Source organism: Paralichthys olivaceus, chromosome 15 (assembly GCF_024713975.1).
Source record: "Paralichthys olivaceus isolate ysfri-2021 chromosome 15, ASM2471397v2, whole genome shotgun sequence".
Lineage (NCBI taxonomy): Eukaryota > Metazoa > Chordata > Actinopteri > Pleuronectiformes > Paralichthyidae > Paralichthys > Paralichthys olivaceus.
Genome location: NC_091107.1, coordinates 13,430,267 through 13,457,193, shown reverse-complemented (window position 1 = coordinate 13,457,193; position 26,927 = coordinate 13,430,267). Strand labels below are relative to the sequence as shown.

Below are 26,927 nucleotides of genomic sequence, written 5' to 3'. Positions count from 1 at the left end.
GTGTTTGTGCATTTTCTCCTGTTCATTATTTAGTTTTAAATTATAACACTACCTGGTTGATGCCACATCACCCACATGGTACAGTACTTAGTCGATTCATAAGATATTAATTGGGGTATAAGTGTGTGTACGTGCATGAGTCTCAGTTTCACCTGTAGCAGCTCCTTGGCAGAGCCTCTGCGGTCCACATCCATCTCCAGACAGCGGTTAAGGAAATCTCTGAACACAGACGACAGCCTCTCTGGGTTCTGCAGTTCTGGAGTCCCGTTGGTAGCTATCAGGTACAGCGCCTGGAGCGATGGATGTGGGAAAAAGATGATCAAAATGAAAAATATGGATATTTTATCTCCACTACTCCAGCTAACATCATAAGTCTTGTGTTGTGGCTGCAGTTTGTGTGTTACCCTAAGGGGATTCTCGTTCAGATAGGGCGGTTCTCCCTCCACCATCTCTATCGCCATGATTCCCAGGGACCAGATATCCACTTTTGGCCCATAAGCCTTCCGAGTCACCACCTCCGGTGCCATCCAGTAGGGTGTTCCCACCATCGTGCTCCGCTTGTTCTGCTCTGGAGTGATCTGAGCACAGAACCCAAAGTCGGCTGCAGAGGGAGACATTTAGTTATTCATTCTTGCTTTTCACTGTTTCATTTAACACAATGCCATGTTTCCACTTGTTTGGCCGTAATCATGCTTTTTACTTTTCCATAATAAAACCACTTTATATTTCCTGTCATAAAAGTTAAGACTTACTAAGCTTGACGGATCCGTCCATCCCCAAGAGGATGTTGTCACTTTTTATATCTCTGTGGATCACCTGGTTGGAGTGAAGGAAGTCCAGAGCTTGAAGACACTGCAGAGGGAAAAAAGGGGGAAAGATAAGAAAATCAACAAAAAAAAATCCAAATAACACACGTACACACAAAGGAAAGCCTGTACTAAGCACACTCTTGGACAGTCTTTTTCTATTGCAGTATTCCTGATGTCTAAACTTGGCGTCTTACCTCTCTGCAGACCGCAGCGATCTGGCCCTCATCCATGCAGGTCTCCGTCACTACATCTGTCAAAGAGCCACCAGCCAAATACTCCATCACCACCCAGAGCTCATCTCCTACCAAGTAACTAAATAGTGCAGAGAGAAAGAAAGAAAAACACAGGGAAACATTTTTAATTCATGGTTCTGAACTACTGAAGCATGTATTTCGTAAAGTAGTTTCTTTAATAACGTGAAAAAATAGTCATCACTCCATAGCAAATTATCAATGGAACAATACCAACCCAAAAAGAAGTACCACACACACATCTGAACAGTTTGAGTCGTACCATGTGTTTGATGGTGCAGAGTCAATAAAGACAATAGAAGCTACTCAAGCATGTTACTGCAAGATGGAAAAACAGCAGGACGGTTTTAATGAAAATGAAGTGGACCTCGTGCTAAAAATGTAAAAAGAAAAGCTTGTGTAGCTTCATTCTTATTTGAGCTTTAAACAGCAGGTGGCAGTAATGTGCCTATAAGATGAAGGCTGTTGACATCAGAGGGAGAAGTTAGAAGAAGAAAGAAACGCGGCTCACAGGGTCCCTCAATGTAATATTGGTGCCAATGTGCACTGACCTCGTTCAGCCTCTTACTGCAGATCATATATATATTCATTTAACAGTGTGAGACGTGTTAGAACCTTTAACAATGTTAGAGAACTGTGTCATGTACCTCCTGATGTCTTGTTTGAGTGGTATAAAGTCTTTGTATGGGCCTTGTATTCCTCATATTAGATACATATGTGCAGTAACAAGATCATTTGCTAATTTAAACTCTGCCAACAGTTCCCTTAAATTCAATAAAGCTGCACCAAACTCTACACGCTTGCCTCAGACCCATAAATGTGACAGATGTTTTGTTCATCAAGATCCATAAATTATTCTCTGAACAAATATTGAAATGTGGTAAAACGCCCTATCTCTATAATTCCTGGATCTGCCTCTTGATCTGGATCCATTCTTTCCTGACCTATACCGAACTCTTTTAGCAAGTATCATGGACATGTGTTCAGTTCTTTATGTATAATCTTGCTTAGAAACAAATCAACAAACAAGCAGACAGGGCAGAGATAAAGGACAAGAAAATTCAATTAACAATACTTTGGAATTTGCTGTTTATCAAATAGGATGATTTGCTGCTTTTCTCTTCACTATAAACATATGACAGGAAACTGAATATCTTTAGGCTTCGGAGTGTTGTCTGGATGATGCGTAAACTGACCTATCCAAATAGTTCACTATATTGGAGTTCTTGTTTTCCCTCATCACCAAGATCTCATTGATGATCAGCTCTTTCTTGGGCTGCTGCTGCAGGTTCATCTGCTTAATGGCCACCTGAGAAAACAACACAGGGCATTTGTAGCTCAGAACACGAGAAAGCCTGATGGCTTAGTGAGGAAAAAGAAATAATACACAGCATGAGGGGGTTGTACCTCTTGACCTGTTGCTATGTCGATGGCTGTGTACACAGTGCCGGATGCCCTGTAAAAAAAAAATCAAACTCAAGTCAATAAAACTTCATTCAAGTGTTTTTCAAATGACTCTTGTTGATAATCATCATAAGAAGTGTATTCAAACATTTAACCAAAACTAAATAGTGTTGGATTTGTATTTTGACTTCATGGTGTCTAATAGTTAAGCTCAAAGGATTGGTATGCAGCTGTTCTGCCCTTATTTGGGAATGTAACTTCATGACACTTATGATAGTTCACATTAAAGAGGCGATCCTCTTTCTCTTACTGTCGGCAGCACTTGTACTTTCAGAAGCTATGAATAATATAGAACAGTTCCTGGTTCTAATAGATACCCAGTAGAGAGTAAATAGACAGTTATCTACTGTTGGAGATAAGAGCTTCCTCGTATCAGATGTGGAAACACAGATAAAACATCCATGATAAAACAGATAAGAACCACACAGGTGTTATCTGTGGAGATGTACTGAACAGGGAGCGTGATAGAAAAGCATAAACCTTAAAAAAAAAAGAAAGAGAATAAAGGAAGAGAGGGGGGGTGGCAGAGCTTATCTGCCCCATGGCCATTTCAGGATAGACTTTTCATTTCCCCCCTTCTTATTTTTCTCCCAGTCATTGAACCTAACCCTTTCTCTGCCGCTGGTGGTCAGTGGAGCAGCGTCTCTCCTGGTGAGAGAGTGACTGCTACTGAAATCGCTCCATTTCAGAAACTGTGCTTGATGAGCACGGACGGACGGACTTACCCCTGTCCTATTTTCTCGAAGCGTGTGTACTTCTTTTTGGGATCCCCCACGCTCACAATACTCCCTGAGTCAGAGAGAAAACACAGAATACCATGTTTGAGCTTGTGTCATGACAGCCTTCACACAAATACACAGAAAACATCACTGCAGAACCATTTCTGCCTCTCTACTTCAGACCTAGTCTGTTTGGTGCAGCTGCTTTAAGTACATGCAGCTCTACTTGATGCTGGTAATACGTGCTTAAATTACATAATAGAGAGGAGCAGTCTTGTGAAGGCCACAGTTTAAGAAAAAGTGTCCTTGTATTGTCTTATGCATATTTCTTATGAATACACAGATTAGGTGCACTGGAGGTAAAATGTGGAAAACAGCCAGTGGAAACTAAATATCGAGCCTGTCTTCTATGCGATACAGCCTGACACAGCCAGAAATCATGTGTAGATACATATAGGACAAAAAGTCATGTCTTCTTGACATTGTCATTTTGATTATTATGATTGATTTTTGACCTTATATCTATATATTTGATTGTTTTTAGGAAAATAAACATGTAAATGAGATGAATTTGGATTTCTCCATCATCTACAAAGATAAAATGCAGTAGAAATATAATTTATCAATTAAATCAATCAATAACATCTAATTTTGCTCATGGCTCTAAAGGAACATACTGAGTCTCTCCAGAATCTCCTCATCTGTCATTTTGGACTTCTTCCTCTGGCGGTCAGTGTTGCGATACATCGTGTTGGACGTGTTCTCCGGCTGGACCTGTGACTCCGGCGGAGTCAACACTTCTTTCACAGGGGTGGGAGGCTTTGGTGGGTCCACGACGGAGCGTGTGTAGATCTGCAAGAGGGGAATAGTGTCACAGAAATATCAGACTGAAAGGAGAATGATCTCAACCATCGTGGTCGGAGAAACTCACAGATTTGGTGTGCTCGGGCCGAGGTGCAATGACAGGGGGCAATTCGTCATCGTCATCCTCCTCCTCCTCCTCCTCTTCTTCTTCTTCCTCTTCCTCATCCTCCTCTTCGGACACAGGTGGAGCGATCGGGGGCTCTGACGATGATGTTTTGGCACCCTGGAGAGCAGAGATGTAAGTTAGTCTGGATACATGTGCCACGTAGCAGCATGGAATAAAAAAAAAAGAAGATGCAGATCCTCTAATTTTCCCCCAAATTTCTCTGTCATGAGGTGGTACCACAGTAAAGAGCCTGAAAACCCCAAACCAGACACGTACATAGTTTGAGTTCTGGCCAGTTGAGGTTAAAGAGGACTTTGTCTCTCTAATGATGATGAATCAATATTTAAACCATATCATTCATACAGTAGAACAGTTTCAGATTATTCACCATATTCAGAAACATGTTACTCAAAAAAGAAGCATGTGATCAACATTTGTCGTGATATCCTCTCTGGAACAGTGCATCTGACATTTTGTGCAAAAAAAGAAAACAGCTTGAACTGTTAATGGAAAGCATTATGGGTCAGGTGAGAGCTACAGAGACTAGTGTTCAAGGGGTGAGGTGCCATTCAGTGCGTCTGAGGGTTTTTAAGTTGCGAGGTTGGGTCAGGTGGGCCATGAACCAATGATGACGATGAGTTTCTACTTCGGAAAAAACTGTTCTGATTTAACTGTGCCATAGGAGAAAAAAAACATGCCGCAACATTGCAGTAATGTGCAGTATGGTGATGAACTGTCCACATCCTCTCAATATGGAAGATACTTCTTAATAAGCATGACAAATATTCCTCAGACATGTTTATTATGCCTAGTTGCTCAGCCAGTAACCCCCCCCCAATCCAAAACTCTGTTAGCCTTGGATCGTCTTCCTCTTAAGGAATGGAAACGTTTTCATCCATTTCCATTTTCGTCATGCATACATGAATCAGTGCAGCTTAGTTCTGGTGATTAAAGGGAGAGGGTCTGGCTGAAGGAAAAGTGCCAGTCCTTCATTCAGACATACTGTGGGCCTCTGACCTGGGGGCCGAGCCAGGACTGCAGTACAGAAATGAGAGTCTGACTGGAAGCAGTGCAATCATTTCTCGTTTGTTATTTTATCAGAGCCATGCGATAGTGTCTACAATGGTGATGAAGTTAAAGGCACATTATTGGTCATGTGGGTTGATTTGTAAGGAGTATGAGCTCATACATGCAGTTTGACAGTCATCGCAACCCTCTGTGACATGCGCCCCTGCCCTGCCATTTCAGACACAGTCCATTCACAAAAAGAGGAGTGAGATAGATAATAAATACATTTGTGGATTCAAAAACAAACAGATCCAATCACACCCCCCATGAAATTTCAAGACAGATGATGCCTCGAAAAGATATTCGCAGTTTTGGCAGAAAATTAGGAGATTAAATGGTGGAAATTTTGCTTCAAAAGCCAATGTAGAGATACATCATGTGGAAAGTAATGTGGAGGAGTTACCTTGTCAAATAATGCGCTGCAGGTTCTAAGGCTGACAGGAGGCCCAGATGACAGCAGCCGGTTCTGAATGTGAAGGTTGAAAATGGGAGGATTTACTCAAAACAAAACCCACACAGTGTGTAAGAGTAAGTGGACTTCAGGGGGGGAGAGGGGGGAGAGAGGAGGGCAGGGGTTCGCTACAACTGAGGGATGGACATCACGTCCCAAAATCGTCCTCCTGACACAGAGCATGAGGAGAGGACATGACAGAGGCAGCCACCTGAGGAATGTCCTTGCACACGCCTAGTTTCCTCCTCATTTTGCAATTTCTTGGGCGTTTTTAAAAACTCTTCGGTTGACCTGGACCTTGATGAAAAAAGTCAGGCATGTTAAGGGGACTGATATTTCTGAGTGTGTGCAAATCTTTGCAGATCCAAATACAGATCTGGGTTTAGTGAATTAGAATATGGTTTCATTAGGGGACTGTTAGGTCTTGGCCGATGTTATCTAGTTATAACATATTTAGTGTAACTAATGTTGTTATATTCAATTTGTCTGCAAGCTAAATAAAAAGGATGTACCTAACTCTTAATGCAGTATTCCACTGCTGTGTTTGTGCATATGCATGTATGATTGTTTTGGAAAGGTTAATCTGCTTTAAACCTGAAAAACGCTGACTGGAAAGTCTTAGGATTGATATCGAGACTTTAAGATCTCACTGAATGATCAAATATTTGAAGAGACAAATCATATTACAGGACAAAAACTTTAATACTGACTTGATGTTCCCAACAATATTAAGACATTGTAAAAAAAAAAAAATCATCTTTACCTGTGTATACTGAGGCACATTTGTATTCTGTAAACACACACAAAACAATTGTGTGAAACGTTTCTCAAAATTGTGGCATCCATGCACCAACAGTGCTGGATTTTAAAGTTTTGTTGAGACCTAATTTCAACAACAGACGAGAGATGAGATGTCAAGTGCAGCGTGAGGTAAAGCTCACACTCTGAAAAACAAACTGTCATTGTTACAAACGCAGTTATGTGAACACTTGCGGTTGATCTGTGTTTGTTAGTTGACAGACGGGTGCAGTGGGTGGGACAAACACTGAAGTAAAATATATATCCAGAACCTCTGTTTCAAACATTGAACTTAACTGATGGTTTAGAGTGAAAAACTCCTCACATGTCAAATCAGAAGAGAAAAACACTGAGTCACCAGTCAGCTAAAGAGAGGCAACGAAACTGATCCTAAAACTACGACTCTCGAGAATGTGTTGCTCCTTTTTTACCACTTTCATCTTAATTTCTGTATTTCCTGCATGTAAGGGCAAGGGCACACATACGTGAATGTAGCAGTGGCGAACCATTGCCTCCGGTTTACTTCCAGTCTGTGTGAGCAAGGGGGTGAATAAAACATTTGCTTCCTGTGCCAAAGCAAATCCACAGCGTGGCTTCCCAGGAAATGTAACTTTGGTGAACTTTGAGTCCCGACATTTACCTGCATTATGTGTAACCGTGTCCTTATAAGGGACAATCAGACACAGCGAGTAAAGTTTTCTTACTGCTGTCCTTGACTCTAACATTCAAATGTGCCTTTTTCAGTCGGTTGGATTAGGATGCAACACAGTGTGTCTTCTCTGCCGCCACCGTTCTGTTACAGGTGCATGCTGAGCTAAGGTCAAGCTGAGGCACTAGGTCGACCTAGAACATGAACGACCGACTTAAATTTCAAAGACATATCTCACATAACAGCCAGTAGCTAACTTTCATTTATTCCATTGCTGATACATTATGGGCATCATTTTTCTTAATCTTTGATGGAAGGTTAGCAGCAGGATAGACGAGGGCTGTGAGAGATGAGTACAGAAGAGAATGTAAGAAGATAAAACACTAGATCTCAAACATGCACCTGTATAACAGGTTAGCAGGAGCCGGTGTTTGATAGAATCTGACAGAGAGCACGAGGTCGCAGCTCAGGATGGAAGACTGTTCCTGTTTCTGGAAAACTTCCAAAATTATTGGCACCTGTCCTGCAGTTGTACTTGTCTCAGACAGTGTGGCCAAATCTTTGGAGAATATCTGTGGCACTGTGGCCAAAAGCTGAGTCACTTCTGCAGTCATGGACCGCTGTGACAATCCGAGGCTGAGATGCTCTCAAATGCCCTCACTGGGCTCAACCTTCCAGACTGAACGCCACACCCACTCGCCCTTCACTGGCAAAGAGCTCTTTCATGCGATAGCCCTGCATGAACTGATCCCAGTGTAGTTTGCCCTGGGCAGCAAATATCACTGAACAGACTTGGATTTCCGCTTTTTCACCCGGCTAAGCGTGAGCAGGCCGAGGCATTGAAAGCATAGATTACTCTGGTCGAAGCCAGGAATGAGGTCAACACAGTGGGAGTCCCTTCTAGATGCAGTTGAGCCTCCAGTGAAGCCTGTCTATGGGCATTTCAAAATCTGGCTAAGTGGATTGGAAAAACAAACAATGAGCCACGGCAAGCTCCCGCAGAAGTCACCGTCTCCCCGTGCACGGGCTGCAAAACTGATTGGCGTGTGTGCAAGAGTGAGGGCACTGCGTTGCGTAGTCGGAGCGGTGCAGCTCCGGAGGGGAACACAAACATTTTGCCAATTAGAGGGAGAAGTCTGTGTGAAATTAATGTGCTCGAAGGGCCACAGTCTATCCCCGAAATTCCCAGACAGAGTTGGTGAGAGTAAAGTGAGAGAGATTTACTGAGGTGCAGTCGGAGCGGTGTAATTGCTGTGAGGATTAAGACGATGATATAAAGCCACATAATGCTGTAACTTACCTGTTAAATTATTACACTGTTGTATAAATCATAAAGAAATAAAATACCCTCCATAGTATGAGATTTTCCACAGGGAATGAATTATAGCAGGGATGGGGAATGGCTTAGAACCACAGACTGGATTGATTTGTAATTGTAAAGTTTGTTTTACTGTTATAACCAGACACTCTAGAGAGGACAAGATCTGCAGCGCAGAGATAAAAACCCTCATAAAACAGACTGAGGAGCCGCCTCCAACAAAGAGCGGCATGCTTAATTAAAAACATCACAATTCTTTTAAAAACCAAGCATTAAATTGTAATTCTGTGGTATAAAGGGGCGTATACTTTGTCAAACTAACAGTTTATGGTGCTTTTTTTAATCAACAAATATTATCAAATTTCCCAAAATACTTAAAAACAAGCAACAATAACCAAAGTAAGTTTAGATTAAAAAAACAACTCACCAGAGTGTTTGCTGCTATATAGCCATGTGCTGACTTGTCTGTAACAAGAGAGAAAACATAATTGTAGAGATGCCAAATGCTAAAAATTTTATATGTGTGTTTTTACCTTTTTATGTTTATCTGTGTTTTTGGTTTTGCTTACCTCCGGAGGTGAAGCTCATGTATTTCTGGTTGTTGACGGTCTCTTTGGAGTCGTAGAACTTCAGGACATCCAGCACGGCCTGTGGGTTCTTCTTCTGCTCCAGCTTGGTGATGTTCGAGGTCTGTAGCAGCCGCGCCCACTGCTCGGGGATACCCTGTGAAAAGGGACAGAGATCAAATGTTTAATGGTTTAATCTACAACATGAACGTTTTGTCTTTTATTGTTGCACCTGAGGATTGTATCTCAGAAGCAGTGGTGTTTAGGCTCAGGGAAACATATGCTACTTTGAGTGGGATCAAGGAGCAAACAGTAATTTATCCTCCCGGTAAACCACAGGAGACCTTTAACCAGAGTGGTCTGGTTAAAAACTGTGCAATAGGGCTCTTTGTGTCACAGGCACAAGGTTTATCAAATGGAAAAGGAACACAATGTTAATGATGTCATGATCTGACGCTTGTTCATTTGAAAGTCAAAGCGGTTGCAATACCTATCAGTCCTTATTGAAAATTTGGATTAAAGGAGAAGTGAAGAAGACAAGACTTTTCTGCTCTAATACCAGAGAAGTTTTTATTACTAAATTAAATGAGCTGTTCATGAATATGTGAGCATGTTTTACTTGTTTAATCTGACTTTATCATTACAACCTCCTCAAGGGAAACTGATACAAAGTGTGGAAAAGAATATCAGGAACACTTACATACAGTATAACGCACATGCAATAAAAGACTTAAATGCTTCTTCCAATATACTGTGTGTAATGCAATATTACTGACTGGGGCCTCAGATTTAAAACTCTAAAAAGTAAAACATCTTTGCAGTGAACTCTGTCTAACAGATGTTGCAGTAAACCTGTTAAGAGTAGCTGGTGGTACAAAACATAAAAGCAAGATAAAAACATTAGAACTGCTTATCCAGGCTTTTGCTAGAATAAAACATCAACTGCAAACTGCAACTAAAATGTTATCTACTGAAAAATACGAAAGGATTTCAATGCAGATTTCAGCTGATAGAGGGGATGGCATGATGTTTATTCAAGTCACTTTATTACCAACTTTATGGGAAGGGAAACACATCAGTTGACTCCATCACTACAGGGAGTTGTGATTTTAGAATGTGTGCCTGGATCTCTGCCCTGGGAGGAGGATTTTAAAAACACTTTCTGTTTATACGTCCAGTCGTCAGGTGAGGGAGATACTCACTGTGAATTCTCCCGTTACAGCATCAAAGCCGACATGAATGGTGTGTTCAAAGTCCGAGGGTAGGGATATCTCAGGACGCTCCTTCTCCTTCTTCTTGTTTGCTGCAGGAGACGAACAAAAACCTGATTACAGGCGGATTTCTAATATTTTTTCATGTTTAGAGCCGAAGAGGGGATACTCACTCTTGTCTCCCCCAGGGAAGATGGAGCGCAGGCGGACCTTCTTGTTTTTCTCTTCAGGAGCCATTGGAAGTGGTTTAGAGGCGTGATTCAACAATGAAGAGTCTCGGGAACTACTGTTCATTCTCAAGGGGGGGGCTGGTGGTTTCTCTTCAATATCAACACTATCAGACATCTTTAGCGGCACTCACAATGTCCTGTGAGAGAGGAAGAGAGAGATGGAGGAGTTAGATCATAGATCAGTACGGATGTCGACAGGTGAGGAAGATTAAGAATTCCTTTGGGTGGACCAAACACAACCAATTAATATTGTGACAAAAGCTTAGCCCAGGTAAGTGTTCAAAATACAATAATATCAAGGGACAAAGAGAGAAATACATGTTTTTTTGTATGCATGATTAACTTGCTTTTGTTTGTTAGTTGTTTTATAAGCAAGCTATATAAACAAAAACTACTTGATGGATTACCACCAAACTTGTTGGATGGATGTGGTATGTGTCAGGAAAGAACCCATTAAACTTTGTAGAGGATCAAGATCAGATTATCACCGATAATTTGGTGTAAATAAAAATCCAAATAAAAATTCACATTTAGGGTATTTAAATGTGGTTTCATTAGTCCTTGGTGGAAGTATGCGCTCTACTGTGTACCATTCTAGTTTTAAAATGTTTTATCAACATCTAGGTCAGATGCAAGCTCTATAACTATCAGATAATCTATACAAGGTTGGAAAGCCCAGTGTAACGTGTAATAACAGCCCAAAACACAAAGATATTACATCTAGAGTGAAATAATAGATAACTGAAGCAAGAACTGGTAGATCTGTTGTTTTGATTGTTTTACAAAACGTCTGGTATTAGTTTAAAGTGTGACATTTTGGCAACAGACAAGTAATAAACACACATGGGGTGCATATCTTTTCTCTGTGGCTGGTTTCTAAAGCGGTAGCACTGGAGTAAGATGGAAACCATATTCAGACAAATACAACACGTTTCAAAGCTTTGGCCTGTTTTTGCATTGTAGCATTGAGCAATCCTGCAACAGCAACACTATCCACAGGTCTGAGGTGTGTATTCATATTCATAGCACCAGAATTGTAGATATTATGTAGATTTAGAAGAAAACACCTAACCCAGATATGATGATTATGATGCAAAATAATCTACCATGTTTCCCTTGCTATTTGAATAGAGGTGTTATGGTGCAGAAGTGGGGTCCGATGAAAAACAGTAACCAGGGATTGATTCTAAAAGAAACGGGCAAGAGTAAATATTCCCATCACTCATCCTCTCATCTTCTATCTCCCCGTCCCACCAACATCTTAGGACTCCTTCACTGCCTCACCCCGAGGCCAAGCCCATCATGTGATGTGCAGCACGACCGTCCCAGAAAGCGGGCCATCCCGGCTGCCCCTTTAGTGTAGACCTACATTAGCAAACAAAGAGCCTTCCTCAGCTCTTACACAGCGTGCACTGCCTCTGACAAATTACACATGTGCCTTCACAGAGGCCCTTACAATTTTACATAACCATCGCAGCCTGCACAAGACTAGCTCAAGTTGGTTACACCCTTCTCTTTGTTCGTTAACCAAAAGAACTGGTTTTGATGGATGGAATTTGATTATAGCAGAAAGATGTAGCATGATGCCATGATTTAATCAGATGTGTCGAAAGGAACAGCATTATTACACAAGACGACTGGGCTTTCCCCACAGCTTCCCCAAATCTTAATATATACACTTTTCCTCTTCATTTCTCAGTAAAGTGTCACTTCCTCATGAAACAGTTTGACAAGAGCAACCCGAACGGATACTAAGAGTCCCTAAGAAGGCATTAATCGTCTTTACAACTCTGCAGCGGCTTTATGGCTGTAGATCATACCGTGCTGACACAAAATAACTGGTGGATATGATTACTGTCTTCATCTTTGATAAAAGTCTGAAGAAATTTAACTTCAATTCTGTCTTTTCCTTATCTCCTCAGCATTGCTGAATTGGGAAATGTATAGGTTTAAAATTATTGTATTTTGGGGAAATTATCGAACAAAACATCAACGATATATATATAAAAAATATATAAATATATATATATAAAACAATTCTTCCCATCAAATACAAATTATGTGTGTGCTATAATGTGTCAAAAGGCTTTTTTCATGTTATATGAACCAGACGACAAAATACTTGACAATTCTTATCATGTGGAAAAAGTCTTGAAGATCAAACATTGGCCTGAGATTTTATAATCTTGATGTTTGATATCAGTTGGACTGTTTTTGTTCCTTTCTGCTCTCACATGAGGAGAATAAGAAGGATTCATTTTCACTTCGCTGGAGTATTCAACACTGAGGTCTTTTAAACGAGATTAACTATTCAACAATCACTGCAGGATGTGATTTGTGATTCAGCAGCAGAAACGATGATGTCCTTCAGTATGAGAGCTTGCTGGATGGAACTTCATTTCTTACCTAAATCAAGATGCAGCACGTTGCGCAAAGAGTGCCAGAGAGTGGCAACAAGAGTGAAATGTGTAACAAAATAAAAACTGTTCCCAAAAACCATCTCATCCTTTTTTAAATTTAGATCAAATCATTTGTAGCCACAGGAAACAACTGAATTAATCTGTCTGCAAAAGATTTATGAAAAGGGTGACTTACTCCAGATTGGTTCACGATACTCATAAATAAAAGTTACTGTATATGTAAATCCATCTTAGCTGGGGGGGCCCTCTTTTTCTGTAGAGCTACCACACAGCTACACAGACACACTTTATGGTCATAATATGCTAATACATTTATCAGATTGTTTTCCTGATGTATTTGCAGGGTCTTATGGGATATACTGGTGGTGGTATTAGTCTAGACATCTGCAGCGAATAGGTTATCTGAGGCTGGAGGTTGGGCGTGTCAGTCACAACAAAACCTGGAGGAACTCGGCTGTTTACAAGGGAGTGTTTACAAAGGAGTGTCACAGTGCTGACATGCGACAGCAACTGGGAGTCGCTGACAACATCGCTATCGTAACACCCCAGGGGGGGCAAACGGAAGCTGTGATGGTAACAGGGAAGACATGAGGATTATTTACCTTTAAGTGTTAATTCTATAGCACCTAGATACAGGAGGAAGTTCTGTGTGGAACTGACCAGGGTTGAGCTGTCTGTTTTCACCATGCTGGCACACAATGGCTTCCAATCGCTTTATAAAGGTTCAATTGAACTGCCAGTTATGGACCGAGATTAATTTATCAACATAATGACACTGAAACAAAACTGAACTATTTATGCTGATTGCATGCAAAAAGAGTCCATTTCACTGGATGTATCTGTCACTGCACACAGTTGACACTTTGATAAGCAAAACATCAGCTTGAGGACAGCACAGGATTTCTAACCACAACAAACATGACGATGGCTGTATCTCCATTTGCAAAGGTACATCATATAGATGCCTCTTCCAACTCTTGAAGTCTCTCTTCAAAAAGTTACGCCATTTTGTTGAAATGTTCTCCTCATGTCCTATGGTTGTCTCACTTGAATTAATGGCTACTGCCCCCCCCCCCCCCATAACTTCCAGTGGTAGTGCTCTGTTTCGTCCGTATCTAAAATGAATACAGATTCAGTACATGATGTTGAGCATAAATTAGCCTTTGTTAGCAGATATCATAGGCTTTATATAAAGGTGGACGACGAGTCTCTACTTCTTCTTACTATCCAGAAATGAAGCCAAAATACCAAAGAATAAACGCTGCCATTTTGTGTCGATGACATCATGTGCAGCAGAGTCTCCACAGTAGTGATCGGGAGAAACAGTCAATCGCAAGTCAGTCTCAAACATGAACACTTGTGTTATAAGAACTAGTCCAACTAGTTGGTTCATGACTTATACTGCTGCCAGCCACCAGGGGGCGATTGAGGCACTTCTGCTTCACTTTTGGGGAGCTGTCATGTCATCCATCTTTATATTCAATCAATGACTAATATAAGGTAGCTCACAGTAAATCATTTCTTAAAAACAATGTGAACTCTACCACAATTGTTTGTCTTAAATAAATAAAAACTTTATTCATATCCCCAGAAGTCCTTCACTGAGAGAAAGACCATTACTGTAACTGTTTCAGTTTAAAGCTCAGCTGCATAAGAAACATTCAAATCTTACACACTGTAATCCTTTATACATGTATCCACATTGCCTTGAGTTCATTATAAAGACACATACAAGTGATTCTGTCCTGTTGAGACTGATGCAGCTGTGACTGATGCCTCTGTTAATCCATTAGCGTAATCGTGTGAACACATTGAACTCAGTTTGTCCCACAGCTTTCATAGTTACACACAAAAGTGGGTTCAGCTACATGCGCACGAGGCAAAAGATAGACCTGACAACAGTCACTGGGATATGATCAATCAGGTTTCAATACAGTGGGAAAGAAAAAAATCAATGGCTGCAACATCAAATGATGACGCGGTGGCAGGAGGTTATGACTCGTTTGAATATGAAAGTGATATTTTTTCGTGAGGTTTTGAGATAGCTTTACGCTGTACTTCATGGATTCTCCTGTCCTCCTTAGAACCAGCACAGAACACTTACATAAAACAGTGAAGGTAGCGATTTGCTCATAAATATGATAATTTCAGCGAACATTGGAGTACAGTGCGGCTGAACGATGTAGTTGAAACTCTTAGTCTGTGGTGATCAAGCAACAGTGAGCATCTGAGGCAAAATGCAAGAGAAAACGACTCTATCTTGTGGTTATTTGGCTAATCACCTGACAGCCTGCGAGCCGTAAGACAGCTAAAGATGGCAGATTCATGGAGGCCCAGACATTTCAGATTCTTCACTCACATAAAACACTGACCTATTTACTGCGCAGACTGACAGGCAGGCAAGCAGTCAGTCAGCGAGTGCACTGTCCCTGAAACAAGCAGCTCCTATTTCTGAAACACACATAGGCCAGTCTCTTGAAATCATAAATCAACGCTACGCTTGCTGTTCGCCTGATACTGAGGATAGTATGAGGCTCAATTATTCCAGGAGAAAGAAAAAGAGTTTCTGTCATTCATGAGTTGTTGATTTAGTTTTTTGAAATGTAAACCAGAAAAAAAAAATGCAGCTGTAACACTGATCCACGAGATGCTAATTTGTCAGATCCTATAGCTTCAGACTTCCTTCTGCTTGGCATGCTTTGGTCAGAGGTGACGCGCTGACAACAGCATAAAAAAGTTCAAGTGTCTGAAAAAAACACACTGAGCCACCACACCAGCTCAACTCATATATTACTGGGGATGTTTTCACAGTTCTCTCCCATAAATTATTAATCTATCCATGAAGAGCACGCATTTTCTCTCTCTTTCAAACATTAATGCTGAATTTGAATGGCTAACACAGGAAGAGACTCTAATCTTGAGCCCATGGCGGCTCAGTAATGGCCCCCGCAGTGGGGGGAGGGCTCCATAAGCCTGGCTCTTCATGCCCCTGATTAGGACACACTCTCTGTTTGACTTGGCTTTAGCTTTGGCTGTGCTTCTTTGAAGGATGCTGATTACTTGGATGGGATGGACAGCTAGAGGACATTCAAAGGATAAGGAGGAAGGAGGGGGGGGGGTACTCCGAAACCACAGTGGCAGAATGACGATGTCAGTTTTCTTGAAAAATCTACATATTACAAACACAGACAAACCAAAACCAAGAAAATCTTAAAAACACAACAAAAACACAGACCCTTCACCCAGATGTTAAAGCCCTGACTGCTGATGACACGGATGTCAACATGCTACTGCACAAACACTCCTCTCTCACATGGCTGGCCTGTCAAGGTCAGAATATAAAAACACACAGAGCCACAGTGTAGATGCCATGCTATGCCATCCCCCTTTAATTTCAAATGGAGGGAGAGAGGGAGGAGGAGTGGTGTTCAATTCTGTTAAAAAGGGCTTTGAGAGGAACATGAGCAGAATTTATGGTCACAAGATCAAAACCTCATGTGGCAGGCCACAGCTTCCTCGAGGAAACAACCTGATCTCCTTCAAGTTTTTTTGGGGTCTTTTCTGTTTATGTAACTATTAAAATTCAACATAGGACAATGGTGTCTTTTTTGATGTTATTATATTGAAAATTGTCATTATGAGCGGTTCCTGCCTGCACCAGAGTTTATGTCCTGTCATAAACCTTCACTAAAACATGACCATGAATACGCTTTTTCACTTTCTTGAGTTGACATAATACGGTCTGCACAATATGCATATAAACACCTTTAAAACTAACTTGTTAACACATTACATCTTGTTTCATCTGTAACATGCTATTTTTACACTTACATTTTGCACTGTTAAAAGTAAACTTATAATACGTCAGCATTAGAAATCTATGTGACTTCATCTTTGAACTAAAGTTCATTTCTCCACCAAGGGACAAAAGACCCTTATGAAACCACCATGAATTATTCTCAGAGAAATCAAGGAAAATGTTGAATAAAACCAAATCTCACAATGTTAAAAGAAAAGGAAAATAATTCCTCAATATGCTCCCTTATCTAGATCTGCACCAAAATATAACAGGTTCTTCCTTGGGTCATGTCCCACCTCTCTTCAGGGTTTCATGGAAATTGGTTTTGTAGTTTTGCGTAATCCTGATAACTGACAAACGTGTTATACATTGTGATAGCATAAATTGAACCCAAACTTTCCAAAACAACAGCTTTTGTCAGTTATAGAGGCTCCCCCTTCTTCAGTCTGGTGTGTTCCCCCTCCTGTAAAACTCAGTTACTCTGCTTTGCATACAGCTGCCAATGTTTGGTTCATAACAGGGACAAGTCCTCATTAGTTTGGCAGGTTAGACAGGCTATCGTCAACTTACATGTTGTTGGGTGCAGACGTTCAAGTAGAGAAGCTGTTTTAAATTAAAGGATGAAAGCTAGAAAAATTCCTACAGCAATTTTGCAACAGTTGTGAATAAACAGGGTAAAAATGTATATATAAACTAATGAGATGTTGGTGGCGCTTAGAACTGAGCTTCATTACACATTCATTGAATATTGACTCAGTTGTTGTCACCTTTCATAAAACGCAAAATAACTTCTTCCCTCCATCGTTTGCTAATTGCCTCACAGCGGTGGAATCATGAGTTTCATTACTGAGCAAAAAAAATTCTGACTCAATTTTCTTTTTCTTCCAAACTTCTATTTTTAGCTGATACACATGCCTTGGGGGGGAGGCCATGAAAAAACGTTGAACATGAACATCTTTTAATCGTGTTGGCAGAAAAGGTTTATACCCGTTCATAATATGCCAACTAGAGCATGATTACACAACATCAAAGGCAAACCTAAATGGATGCAATAGTTGCTCTTCCATGTTAAATGCCCATTCACACTGACCTATTAGATTCCTTAGAGATCTGACCTCTTGCCTCCTGTGTTGTATATATTTTTTAAAGACAAAACCTGAGAGCAAACACCCGAATGTATTGAAATCCATATTTGAATTCAAATTCAAATTCATAAACATCTGTAACCAGTGATCTATTATTAGCCACCACACGGATGTGTGTGTCTGATGTTGTTTTGCTTCAGTCACTTTCTTTTCTGCAGAACTCAATAACCCACTGTTTTTGTTACAGCTTATAGGGGCTAAATGTGAAACTTTTTACATCTTACTGGCTTTTTATTTCTGTATCTAAAACATTGACTTTATGTATTTCAATTACATATTCAATTTCCATGTAAATGTATAAGTTAAATTCTTTATTCAGTCAAATTACTCTCAAGTTATATGATTTATGCACAAACTGCATGATAGAAAACACTTCATTAAATATAACAGCGAACATATATAAAAGAAAATGTTACATGGAAATTGAAATACATGAACTCAATGTGTTTAGCATACATTTTTTTGGATTGTATTACTGCTCTGTTTCCTTGCAGATCACACACAAAAATGGCACTACAGTGACACTCAAGCAGTAGTAACAAAGCTTGAATTTCATAATATCTGAAAAAATAAGTCCTCAAACTGTTGTCTTTTCCTGTAATCTGCTTCAAAACCACACAAGGTTGTTTCCTGATACACTTCTTGTTTAATCTAAATTAGACGACTCCAATGCATCTTTTGAAAATTCTACTCTGATCTCGTGCGATGCTACTCAGCAGCAACACTAATGAGATTGAAAAAGCACACAGTGATAAAAACCTGCCTTATCTTCTCTTCAGTTGATCGCACTAATTACTCTCTGGGAGTCAAAGAATTCAGTGGGTCGTTCCACACAACAGCTCCCTGGTTGATTTACCTACTATTTATTAACCTTAAGGGTGCGAGATAACAATCGTCATATTTAAAACAAAGCAGGGAAAAGCAGGTTGGTCCACACATATTCTCCAGAGACCACAAATCCACCACCATTCTTCTTTCTACCAGGCGTCATCCTTTCACACACTCCCCTGCTGCCGAGGCCTGAGAGCTCGCTCTGTCATTTAAAATCTAGCTCTGGTGAATCTGGTTCGTGTGCTCCTCCCCTCATATCAGAAAAAAACAGCTCCCCCCCCTCATGTCTTAAACCTTATAGCTGTGACATTAATTTCAAAGTCTCAAAAATAACAGTTTTGGTTAACATTGTTTTCCAAGGTAATTTAATTAGCTTGCATTTGCTGGATGATGGCATGTCAGCAGCAACAGTAAACAACTAAATTAAAAGCAATAAATGGCACCGTAGAACGGTCACAGCTGACAAGAGGGCTGTGCACCTTGGTCTGACAGTTTGCCATAAAAATGCTTTACAGTGAAGCAGTTTATTCCGTCAGATGGGGAATTTGTATGAAAAAGGAGGACGAAGGAGTAGTACGTGCTTAAATATGTAGCTCATTCTGTCAAATTGACAAAAGCTATTGATAAAGATATATTTCTTAATTTGGTTGACTGTTTGTAGACATTGTAGACATTTGTAGACTTGATTTTCTCGTGCCTGTTGTCTGTCCAGTGTGTAGGGTGACATTCAGTTTCCTCCTTAAGGGATTAATAAAGTATGTATTGTTGTATCATAACATATCATATCTAACTTCAAATGTACTGTATTGAGTGTTTTGTTTTGTATCATATTGTGTCATATTGAGTGTATTGTATTAGAGTTTATTCTGTTTGGTATTTCCTGTCTGACAAAGCCCACATATGTTATACTAGTATGTACAAAGACATTTGATGGTCCATCTTGTGTTATTTGATATATTTTGGCATTGAGGTTCTACTTCTACACTTGTCATTTTAACCTTGGGACAAAAATAAACATGTGGATGCAGAAGTTTGTGATTTCTCTTGGCTCAGTCCAGTGGACGTTGTCATAACTTAACAGCTCTGAATCTATTTACATTTGATATTCTCTTTTCTTGATGGTATGGTGGAGGCTTCCAAGAAAACGACGGAAGAACCACCTAAATATACTGCAATAATGAGCCATAGAACACATCAGTTTTCAAGATGATAAACAAGAGACACTAATTGTTTCCTGCGGTTGATACGACATTAGCATCTCTAGGTTTCCTTGACCTTGCACTGTAAGAGGACCTGCCAGCAATTAGACAGGCCCACTTAGTTTAGTTTCATACTACCAAAACAATGATCGGAAGCTTCTTGAATTAACTTTTGAACAAAACTACACTTTCACTGTTTACAGTCGTTTTCTTTTTTTGCCTTGACCTTCTACTACCATTTCCAGGAAAGACGTGAGCACCAAGCAGAGGTGAGGCAGCATCTTGTTACGTGTGCTCTCAAGGTACCAGCGTGTTTTCTTGCATTAGTGTGGCATGGGTGGGTAATGTTTGAGAGCCAGCTGGAGGCAGAGAGGGGAGTGGATTCCCTCCTGCCACGCCAGCTGGTGCACGGAACTCTGAGTCGAGTTGAAAGGGTTAAAATGCCCCCCTCGTAGGACAGGAGGAGAAAACAGTATGGGGGCTGTATGTAGATTTGTTGCTCTCTAGCATTTACTCCTGCCAGATATTGTGTTAACATAAATGCTGGATTTAAAATATGTAAAATCCTTCATGTCTGAGGAAAACTTAAATTGTTTCTCCACGCCACTCTGTATTTAAAAGTACTGGTCCCATGTTCTACAATTACATAACACATAATAATATTGGTTTTACTGTTCTCTCATAATTAAAACTGGCTAAGCATTTAATTATAAAAACTTCTGCCCTGCTTAACTCAGCCTGGCTGCATTTTGACTTTGCATGGAAAAACTTTACCATGAGACTGATGAGACAGTGTCAACAAGTGAATCACAATATCAGCTGAGAAAAGACGCTAAATTCCTCATGGTTACTTGGATGTGGAGGAACAGTGTGCCAGTGGGGACGTGGTGTTATTTATTAGAGAGCATTCACTCTACCTGAAGTTACAAAACACAATTTTTGCTGCCATCCCAAATAGTTTAATATCCTGTGGTATGACTAGAGTACAGAGAGTATCACTTTAAGGGGACAGAACTGAGATTTTGATAATTAAGTTGTAATATTAGGAGACATAAATCATAAAGTCACGAAAATCCAAAGAAATAGTCCAAATATTACAGTAAGAAAGTTGTAATCTCTCCGCCGTTAAAATGATGAATGTGAAGCATGGTGTAAAGTTATACTTTAGTATGAGTTTCCCAAATAATGAAAGCACCACATTATCATAAGTATCAGGACAAAAAGATTGTGATGAAAACTGAGTCTGTTCAAAAGACAACAAGGACTTGGAGGATATTGCTTCTTTTGTGGAGGAGGAAATGTTTCTTAGTGGTCGACAGTACACATCGTTTGTTACATGACATCTGAGTTCTATTCAAAGGAGTTTCATACTTTAAAGAAACAATGAGATTGGTTCAAGATTTTGGATCCAGAAGGAGTGAAACTGCCTATATCCTAAGAAATCTAGCTATTCATGACCTTTTTCTCATTAGAAAACACTTTACTCTGGTAATATTAACACTTTATTCTAAAATACGACTTTATTCTTGTAATATATCTCATCATTATTCTTGAAATCTGAGATTTCTTTTTCTTCAATATGGCCCTTATACTCAGTTTACATGTAGATACTGTTGCAGGTGAATGACTTCTCTCAGAAAATACAGCACAGACACTAAAATAAGGTTAAAATCTGAGTTTATAACACTTAATGCAATTATTTGTTGTAGGATAAATGAGATTGTAAATTTGTAAACCGCTCATGCAGACTTTTCATTCTATGCACACACTTGTTAGCCTCTAACGTGTTACCTCCTGCAGCCTGTTCATCTTCAATCAACTTCAAGTTCAGATGCCATTCTCTGCAAACTCTTTACCCCAGTGAAACTTGTTAATCTTTTAAACCCCCTGAACCCTTTTCCTCCCCTGCCACATTTCATCCTTTTAGTATCCACAGTCTCGATCCATCTGGGACGTCTTCACCGTCATTGCATCACCTCAACGTGAAGGCTTTAACTTTTTGGGATCTTGGATCCCACCTAACTGTTCCTGAGGCATATGGCCCCACAGGAACTATCTGTATTCGTAGTGCACACAATCAGACGTCACACAAACACACACAGACAAGTAACCCTTTTCTAAGTAGCAACAGACATCAAGTAGGGAGATTACGGAGGGAGCTGTGTCAATGTGTCAGTGTGTGAGTGTTTCCTCTGTCTCTCTCTCCCTCCCTGTCTCTCTCCATCCATCTCTCTCACTTATACTCTCCCTCCCCTTTCGGAGACAAAATGGCCAGATGGCTTCCAATCCTACATGCTAATCCACAACACACAGGCTGTAGCTCTGACACACCTACCGCAAGACTACCGCTAGGCTCTAGCCGTGCCCTTAAAACACACGCATGTACGCCCTGCACGAGACCACGACGCATTTACAAACTGTCAACAGGAGTCCTCAACGATAACTCCACTTAACAATAGCAGCACAACTCAGCTGCACTAAGCCCTCAACAGATGGAGGCCACTGTGTGTGTGTGTGTGTGTGTGTGTGTGTGTGTGTGTGTGTGTGTGTGTGTGTGTGTGTGTGTGTGTGTGTGTGTGTGTGTGTCTGTGTGTGTGTGTTTGTCCTGCTATCATATTTCAGCCAGCCCAGTTAGCAGGCTACAGGCTAAGATGAGGTCCTGTGTCTTTTGCTTTTGTTAGCTGAGGTGAGGTAAGAGAAGCTGTGTGTGTTGGGTTACACCGGCCAAGGAAACATGGGGAAGCCCAAAGCGGCTCACTAAAACACGACGAGGCAGACATATTGGAAAAAGAAATGGTTTACATTGTTTGGGTGGACAAATGTGTCCTTAACCATGTTAAATAAAGCTTCAGGACAATTCCTGCTTAGATGTGGAGACAAAGAACTCTGGGCAGATGATCATATTGTAAAAATAAATGTAACATCCACTACAATAATTCAAGTGTCAAAGAGATAAGCAGGTCCAGGTATAATCTCCTCAGCAGAACCCTACTACGCCTTTCTGTCAAATCAAGCTAAAATAAAGTCATACATTATTTAAGCAGAACGTACAAGGAAAAGTCATACTCGTGCATGCAAAAGAGATACTATAAATGAGCATTATATATCTATTTTTCTTCTTGTTCCTCCCCCTCTATTCTTGCAAGGCTATTCTATCCCATGCCTGTAGTTACCTGAATTTATATGATAGATAAAAGTAACTGCAGTTCATTGTTCGTCCATCATCCGGGTCAGTTGTGGAAACATTTACATCAAAGCTAAACCTGGATTTTGCCTGCAGAAAACATGTTTACACTATAAACAGTACACTGAAAGGTGCAGTTTTACCTTTGCTTTCAAGAGTATCTCAGACCGGTGACATCATCCAATTGACCAGTAACAGCTTCTGTCTGCGTTTTCTTGTTGCTCTTATGAAAATTTCATGAGGTGCATGTAACTAATGCAGAGACAATTGCCAATATGCAGGTTTGAATACATTCAACTGATGTCAAGCACGTCCCGCACGAACCCATAAATCTGTTGGCCGTCCATCTCCACACTGGAACAGACGTGTGAGAATGAAGGTGTGATAAACGTGTAAAGAGTGTGGCATGTAGAGCATAGCTTCTAAGAACCCAGAGAGGAGACCAATCATCCAGCAGCAGTTTCACAGATCAGTTGAAAACAGCAGGACGTATAAAAGCCAAACACCTGCATTCTTCTGGTACATCACAGCATTTCTGTCTGATTGTTATACTGCATTAGATCATTGGTGGAGGCCTGGTGTCCTTCGTGCCAAGACCAGTGCTGAGTAATGTGCTGGACTAGCACAAATTAAAACTAAATGTATCAATGGTTTTTAAGTAAAAATAATAATTTAGATCAACAAATGATGTTCAGGACAGGAGAGTAGGCTTGGCAGTGATGGTAGGGGACAGTTTATGTTTCAGCCATTTGATATTTACATGCAAAAATTTGTTTGTGTTATAAGTCTGGATAGTGTTGAATGGAAGAGCATGTATCTACATCAATACAACAGGCCTGTGTTCAAAGAGAGTATAGCACCTTCCATATCCCATCCCCCAATTCCCCTCTACAATCATCTCACCCTCCCTCCATCACTGACATGGCTCCCTAACATCCCTCCTTCACACCAAAGCCAGACAACAGGTCTCCCATCAGGCCCTGCTCATCCTCACAGACCTGAGGATGACTGTGCTTCCTGGGAGAGGAATCTCTCTCAGCCCCTCCACGTCGGCTCTGACACCACAATCTAAAAAGGTGATGTGGGGGAGACACACATTCAGCTCACACTGTATATAGCCAGCACCCTCTCCATCCTCCTCCACCACGGACGGCTGTGAAAGGATCCGAGGCGGAATAGCTCAGCTTTCACAGGACCGGCCCCCACCCCCACTCCGATCCCAAATGAAGTCAGGTGACCAGATGTTGTATATCTCCCTGTCACCACAGCCGCCATGAAACCGCTACACACATCCATGTTGAAGCTGGGAGACAGAGGCACGTCTCTGCTCTGTGTGTGAGATCAGTGGGATACAGAAATGGAAATAAAAGAAATGTCTTCATGGAACCCTCCCCAGAAAGACCTTAAATGCTAGAGATGACAAAAGAGCATCCATCAGCATCTTAACCATCCACCCCCCCCCCCCCACAGCATATAGAGCTCATATCCCTCTGTCAGCCTCGGGTCTACAGACCCAAAATAGCATTGCTTCATTTTTTGTGCCAGTGATGCCACTGCAGCTGCTGCGTTTCTCCAGGACTGGCACACACACACACACACACACACACACACACACACACACACACACACACACACACACAAGACCTGCACAAACGCCACCATTGATTCTAACACCTCCCCATCAATAAAGATGCTATGTGTGAGGCACAAGGGAGAACATACAGAGATGATGTGATGCAGAGGGGGGGTTGGTGGTAGGGGGTGGGGGGGCTGTATGTATGGTAATACAAAACATGTCCAGCCCATCTGATGCAGGCATCCATTTCCATCTCGCCCTCACAGACAGACTGCTGTTGAAACAGCTGCTCCTTAGCAGGGCACAATGCAGAATGGAAGGAGAAGAAGGAAAAAAGGCTACAAAGCACCCCTCCATACACAGCCTCCCCCCCCTCCTCCTCCTCTTCTTCTTCTTCTTCTTCCTCCTCTCCTCCCTCATCTGCCTCCCCCCCCCACCCCCCTCCACATCCCCTATTACAAACACAAGAGAGGGAATTACCTGAAATATGTCTTCACATTCTCTTGCTCAGTGTTTCGCCTTTGGGCCCGGAGCTGCGGTGGGTTCATCGTCAGCAGCACTAGTGACAGTTTAAAGGCAGGATTGCCATTCTCTTGTCAGACCAGTTCCTGACCCTAAACAGCAGAGCTTGCTCGGCAGGCTGGATGCTTCACTGGCTGCTCACTGTTCCCTAGTCCGTGATGTCACCCGCCCTGTGCTGCTCATTGGCTGAGAGGCTGAATATTAATACAGGCAGCAGGTCTGGGGGAGGAGGCAGCCAACGGCCAGACAGGGTTGGTTTTCTGTTTGACAGAACAAACCTGCTGAGTGAGAAGGGAGGATGGAGGAACCACTTTCTGTGCTGTGATCTATGGCTGTGATCTTTCGCAGACTTGAAAGAAAGAGGTCTATGTTGCTATGGTTATAACACCTCAGGGACGTTGGACAAACATTACACAAAATTTGAAAATCTTCCGAGGACAGGCTTTGCAAAAGTGAGTCACTTATTTGCACATTTAAGCTGCGTTTTTATGCACTACCTCTAAAACAGTTTTAGATGAGTCACATATAGAAGATATGAAAGAAAACAGCATGTTAGTATTATAAATAGCAAGAGTATAATATCTGAAAGATCAAATGTCCAGAGAACAAGAGCAGCAAACAAGTTATCCGACGTTAAAATGTGATTAGGTGTGACTGAATGTGATAAAGATCCCTGCATATGACTCAAACATATAGCAAACATACTGAACTCTATTTTAAATCGTACGTGGAATAGCACACTTTGATTTTGTGTAGGAGAGAGGATCTTTCAGAATAATCTTTGTCCTCATAATAATCAGATTCAATAACCCTTGGCTTTAGGTGTGAGGTTTTCTGTCACTGCAGTTGTGTGATGACACAGGAGGGTATTTCATCTATTCCCTTAGCTATTGAAGTGTATGGTTACAAGTACTGTATGAAATGTATATCACTGATATATTGATAACAAAGAAGATTCCCTTTATCAAAGAGGTAATCTATTACTAACAACATGGTGCTGAATTTTACTTTTAAATTGAAAAGGGGTAATGCATGTTGTGTACACAATTTTTGACATATACCGACAAATGTTTTTCCTGTTTTCAATGTTTTGAAATGTCACCAAAGAATATATCTAACACTAACAGACTTTATAACAGATTTCCAGTGTGTAAAAGTGAATACAAAAGGCTGAGGCGGACACGACAAACAAAATCCTCACTGCATTTGCCCTAATTTGCCTATGATGTCATCTTTTTCCTCTGTCTCACCTGTGATTGGTTGACTGTCACAGCATCTGCTCAGTCTCATGGCTAGTGCTTCTAGCCCAAGGTGGAGGCCTATCTGAGGCTCTGTGAATCATGGCTGGTTGTCCTGACAACCCCTGTAATGTCGATTCCTTGTCGGAGAGTAATATGGCTGTTCTGTGACAGCGTTAACTCAAATGATGAGCACAAGAAGACAGCGTCTTTTATAATCACTTGTTTACATCAGGAGGCATTTGTGAGTTTTGAATTAATCTTAAGTAAAATGAGAAATTGACATTATTTAAAATATAGAACACAATAAATGTTGGTAAATGTCTGAAATCTTTAGTTTTTTTAATTGACTTAAATGATTTGTAACAATCATATGAAACTAGAAGTCTTAGGTGTTTTAAATGCACTAAAAATCATGCACAAATATTTCCATGCACATCTTTTGTGAACGATTTCTCCAGCTTTACAGGTTAAAACCTGGCAGCACAGACAAGAAAGACAAATGCAAA

The 26,927-nt window shown here is 40.9% G+C and overlaps 1 protein-coding gene across 3 annotated transcripts in view; it reads right to left on the bottom strand.

Annotated features, from left to right (window-relative positions):
• LOC109628598 (serine/threonine-protein kinase PAK 3) overlaps positions 1-25,404 on the bottom strand; it is a 29,709-nt gene extending 4,305 nt beyond the window's left edge. The window contains exons 1-16 of one of the 3 annotated variants that reach the window (XM_020085771.2): positions 25,139-25,404; positions 10,448-10,641; positions 10,266-10,366; positions 9,067-9,220; positions 8,925-8,962; positions 6,496-6,522; positions 5,685-5,747; positions 4,175-4,330; positions 3,921-4,095; positions 3,250-3,313; positions 2,468-2,516; positions 2,257-2,369; positions 1,004-1,121; positions 753-852; positions 405-601; positions 153-290 (exon numbers count right to left, since the gene is read on the bottom strand). In XM_020085771.2, the coding sequence (XP_019941330.1) occupies positions 153-290; positions 405-601; positions 753-852; positions 1,004-1,121; positions 2,257-2,369; positions 2,468-2,516; positions 3,250-3,313; positions 3,921-4,095; positions 4,175-4,330; positions 5,685-5,747; positions 6,496-6,522; positions 8,925-8,962; positions 9,067-9,220; positions 10,266-10,366; positions 10,448-10,619 (1,665 nt within the window). In that variant the 5' untranslated portion in view covers positions 10,620-10,641; positions 25,139-25,404. The remainder of the gene's footprint in view (positions 1-152; positions 291-404; positions 602-752; positions 853-1,003; positions 1,122-2,256; positions 2,370-2,467; positions 2,517-3,249; positions 3,314-3,920; positions 4,096-4,174; positions 4,331-5,684; positions 5,748-6,495; positions 6,523-8,924; positions 8,963-9,066; positions 9,221-10,265; positions 10,367-10,447; positions 10,642-25,138) is intronic. The other 2 variants (XM_020085772.2, XM_020085773.2) reach the window with 2 other exon arrangements.
• Positions 25,405-26,927: the final 1,523 nt, after the last annotated feature.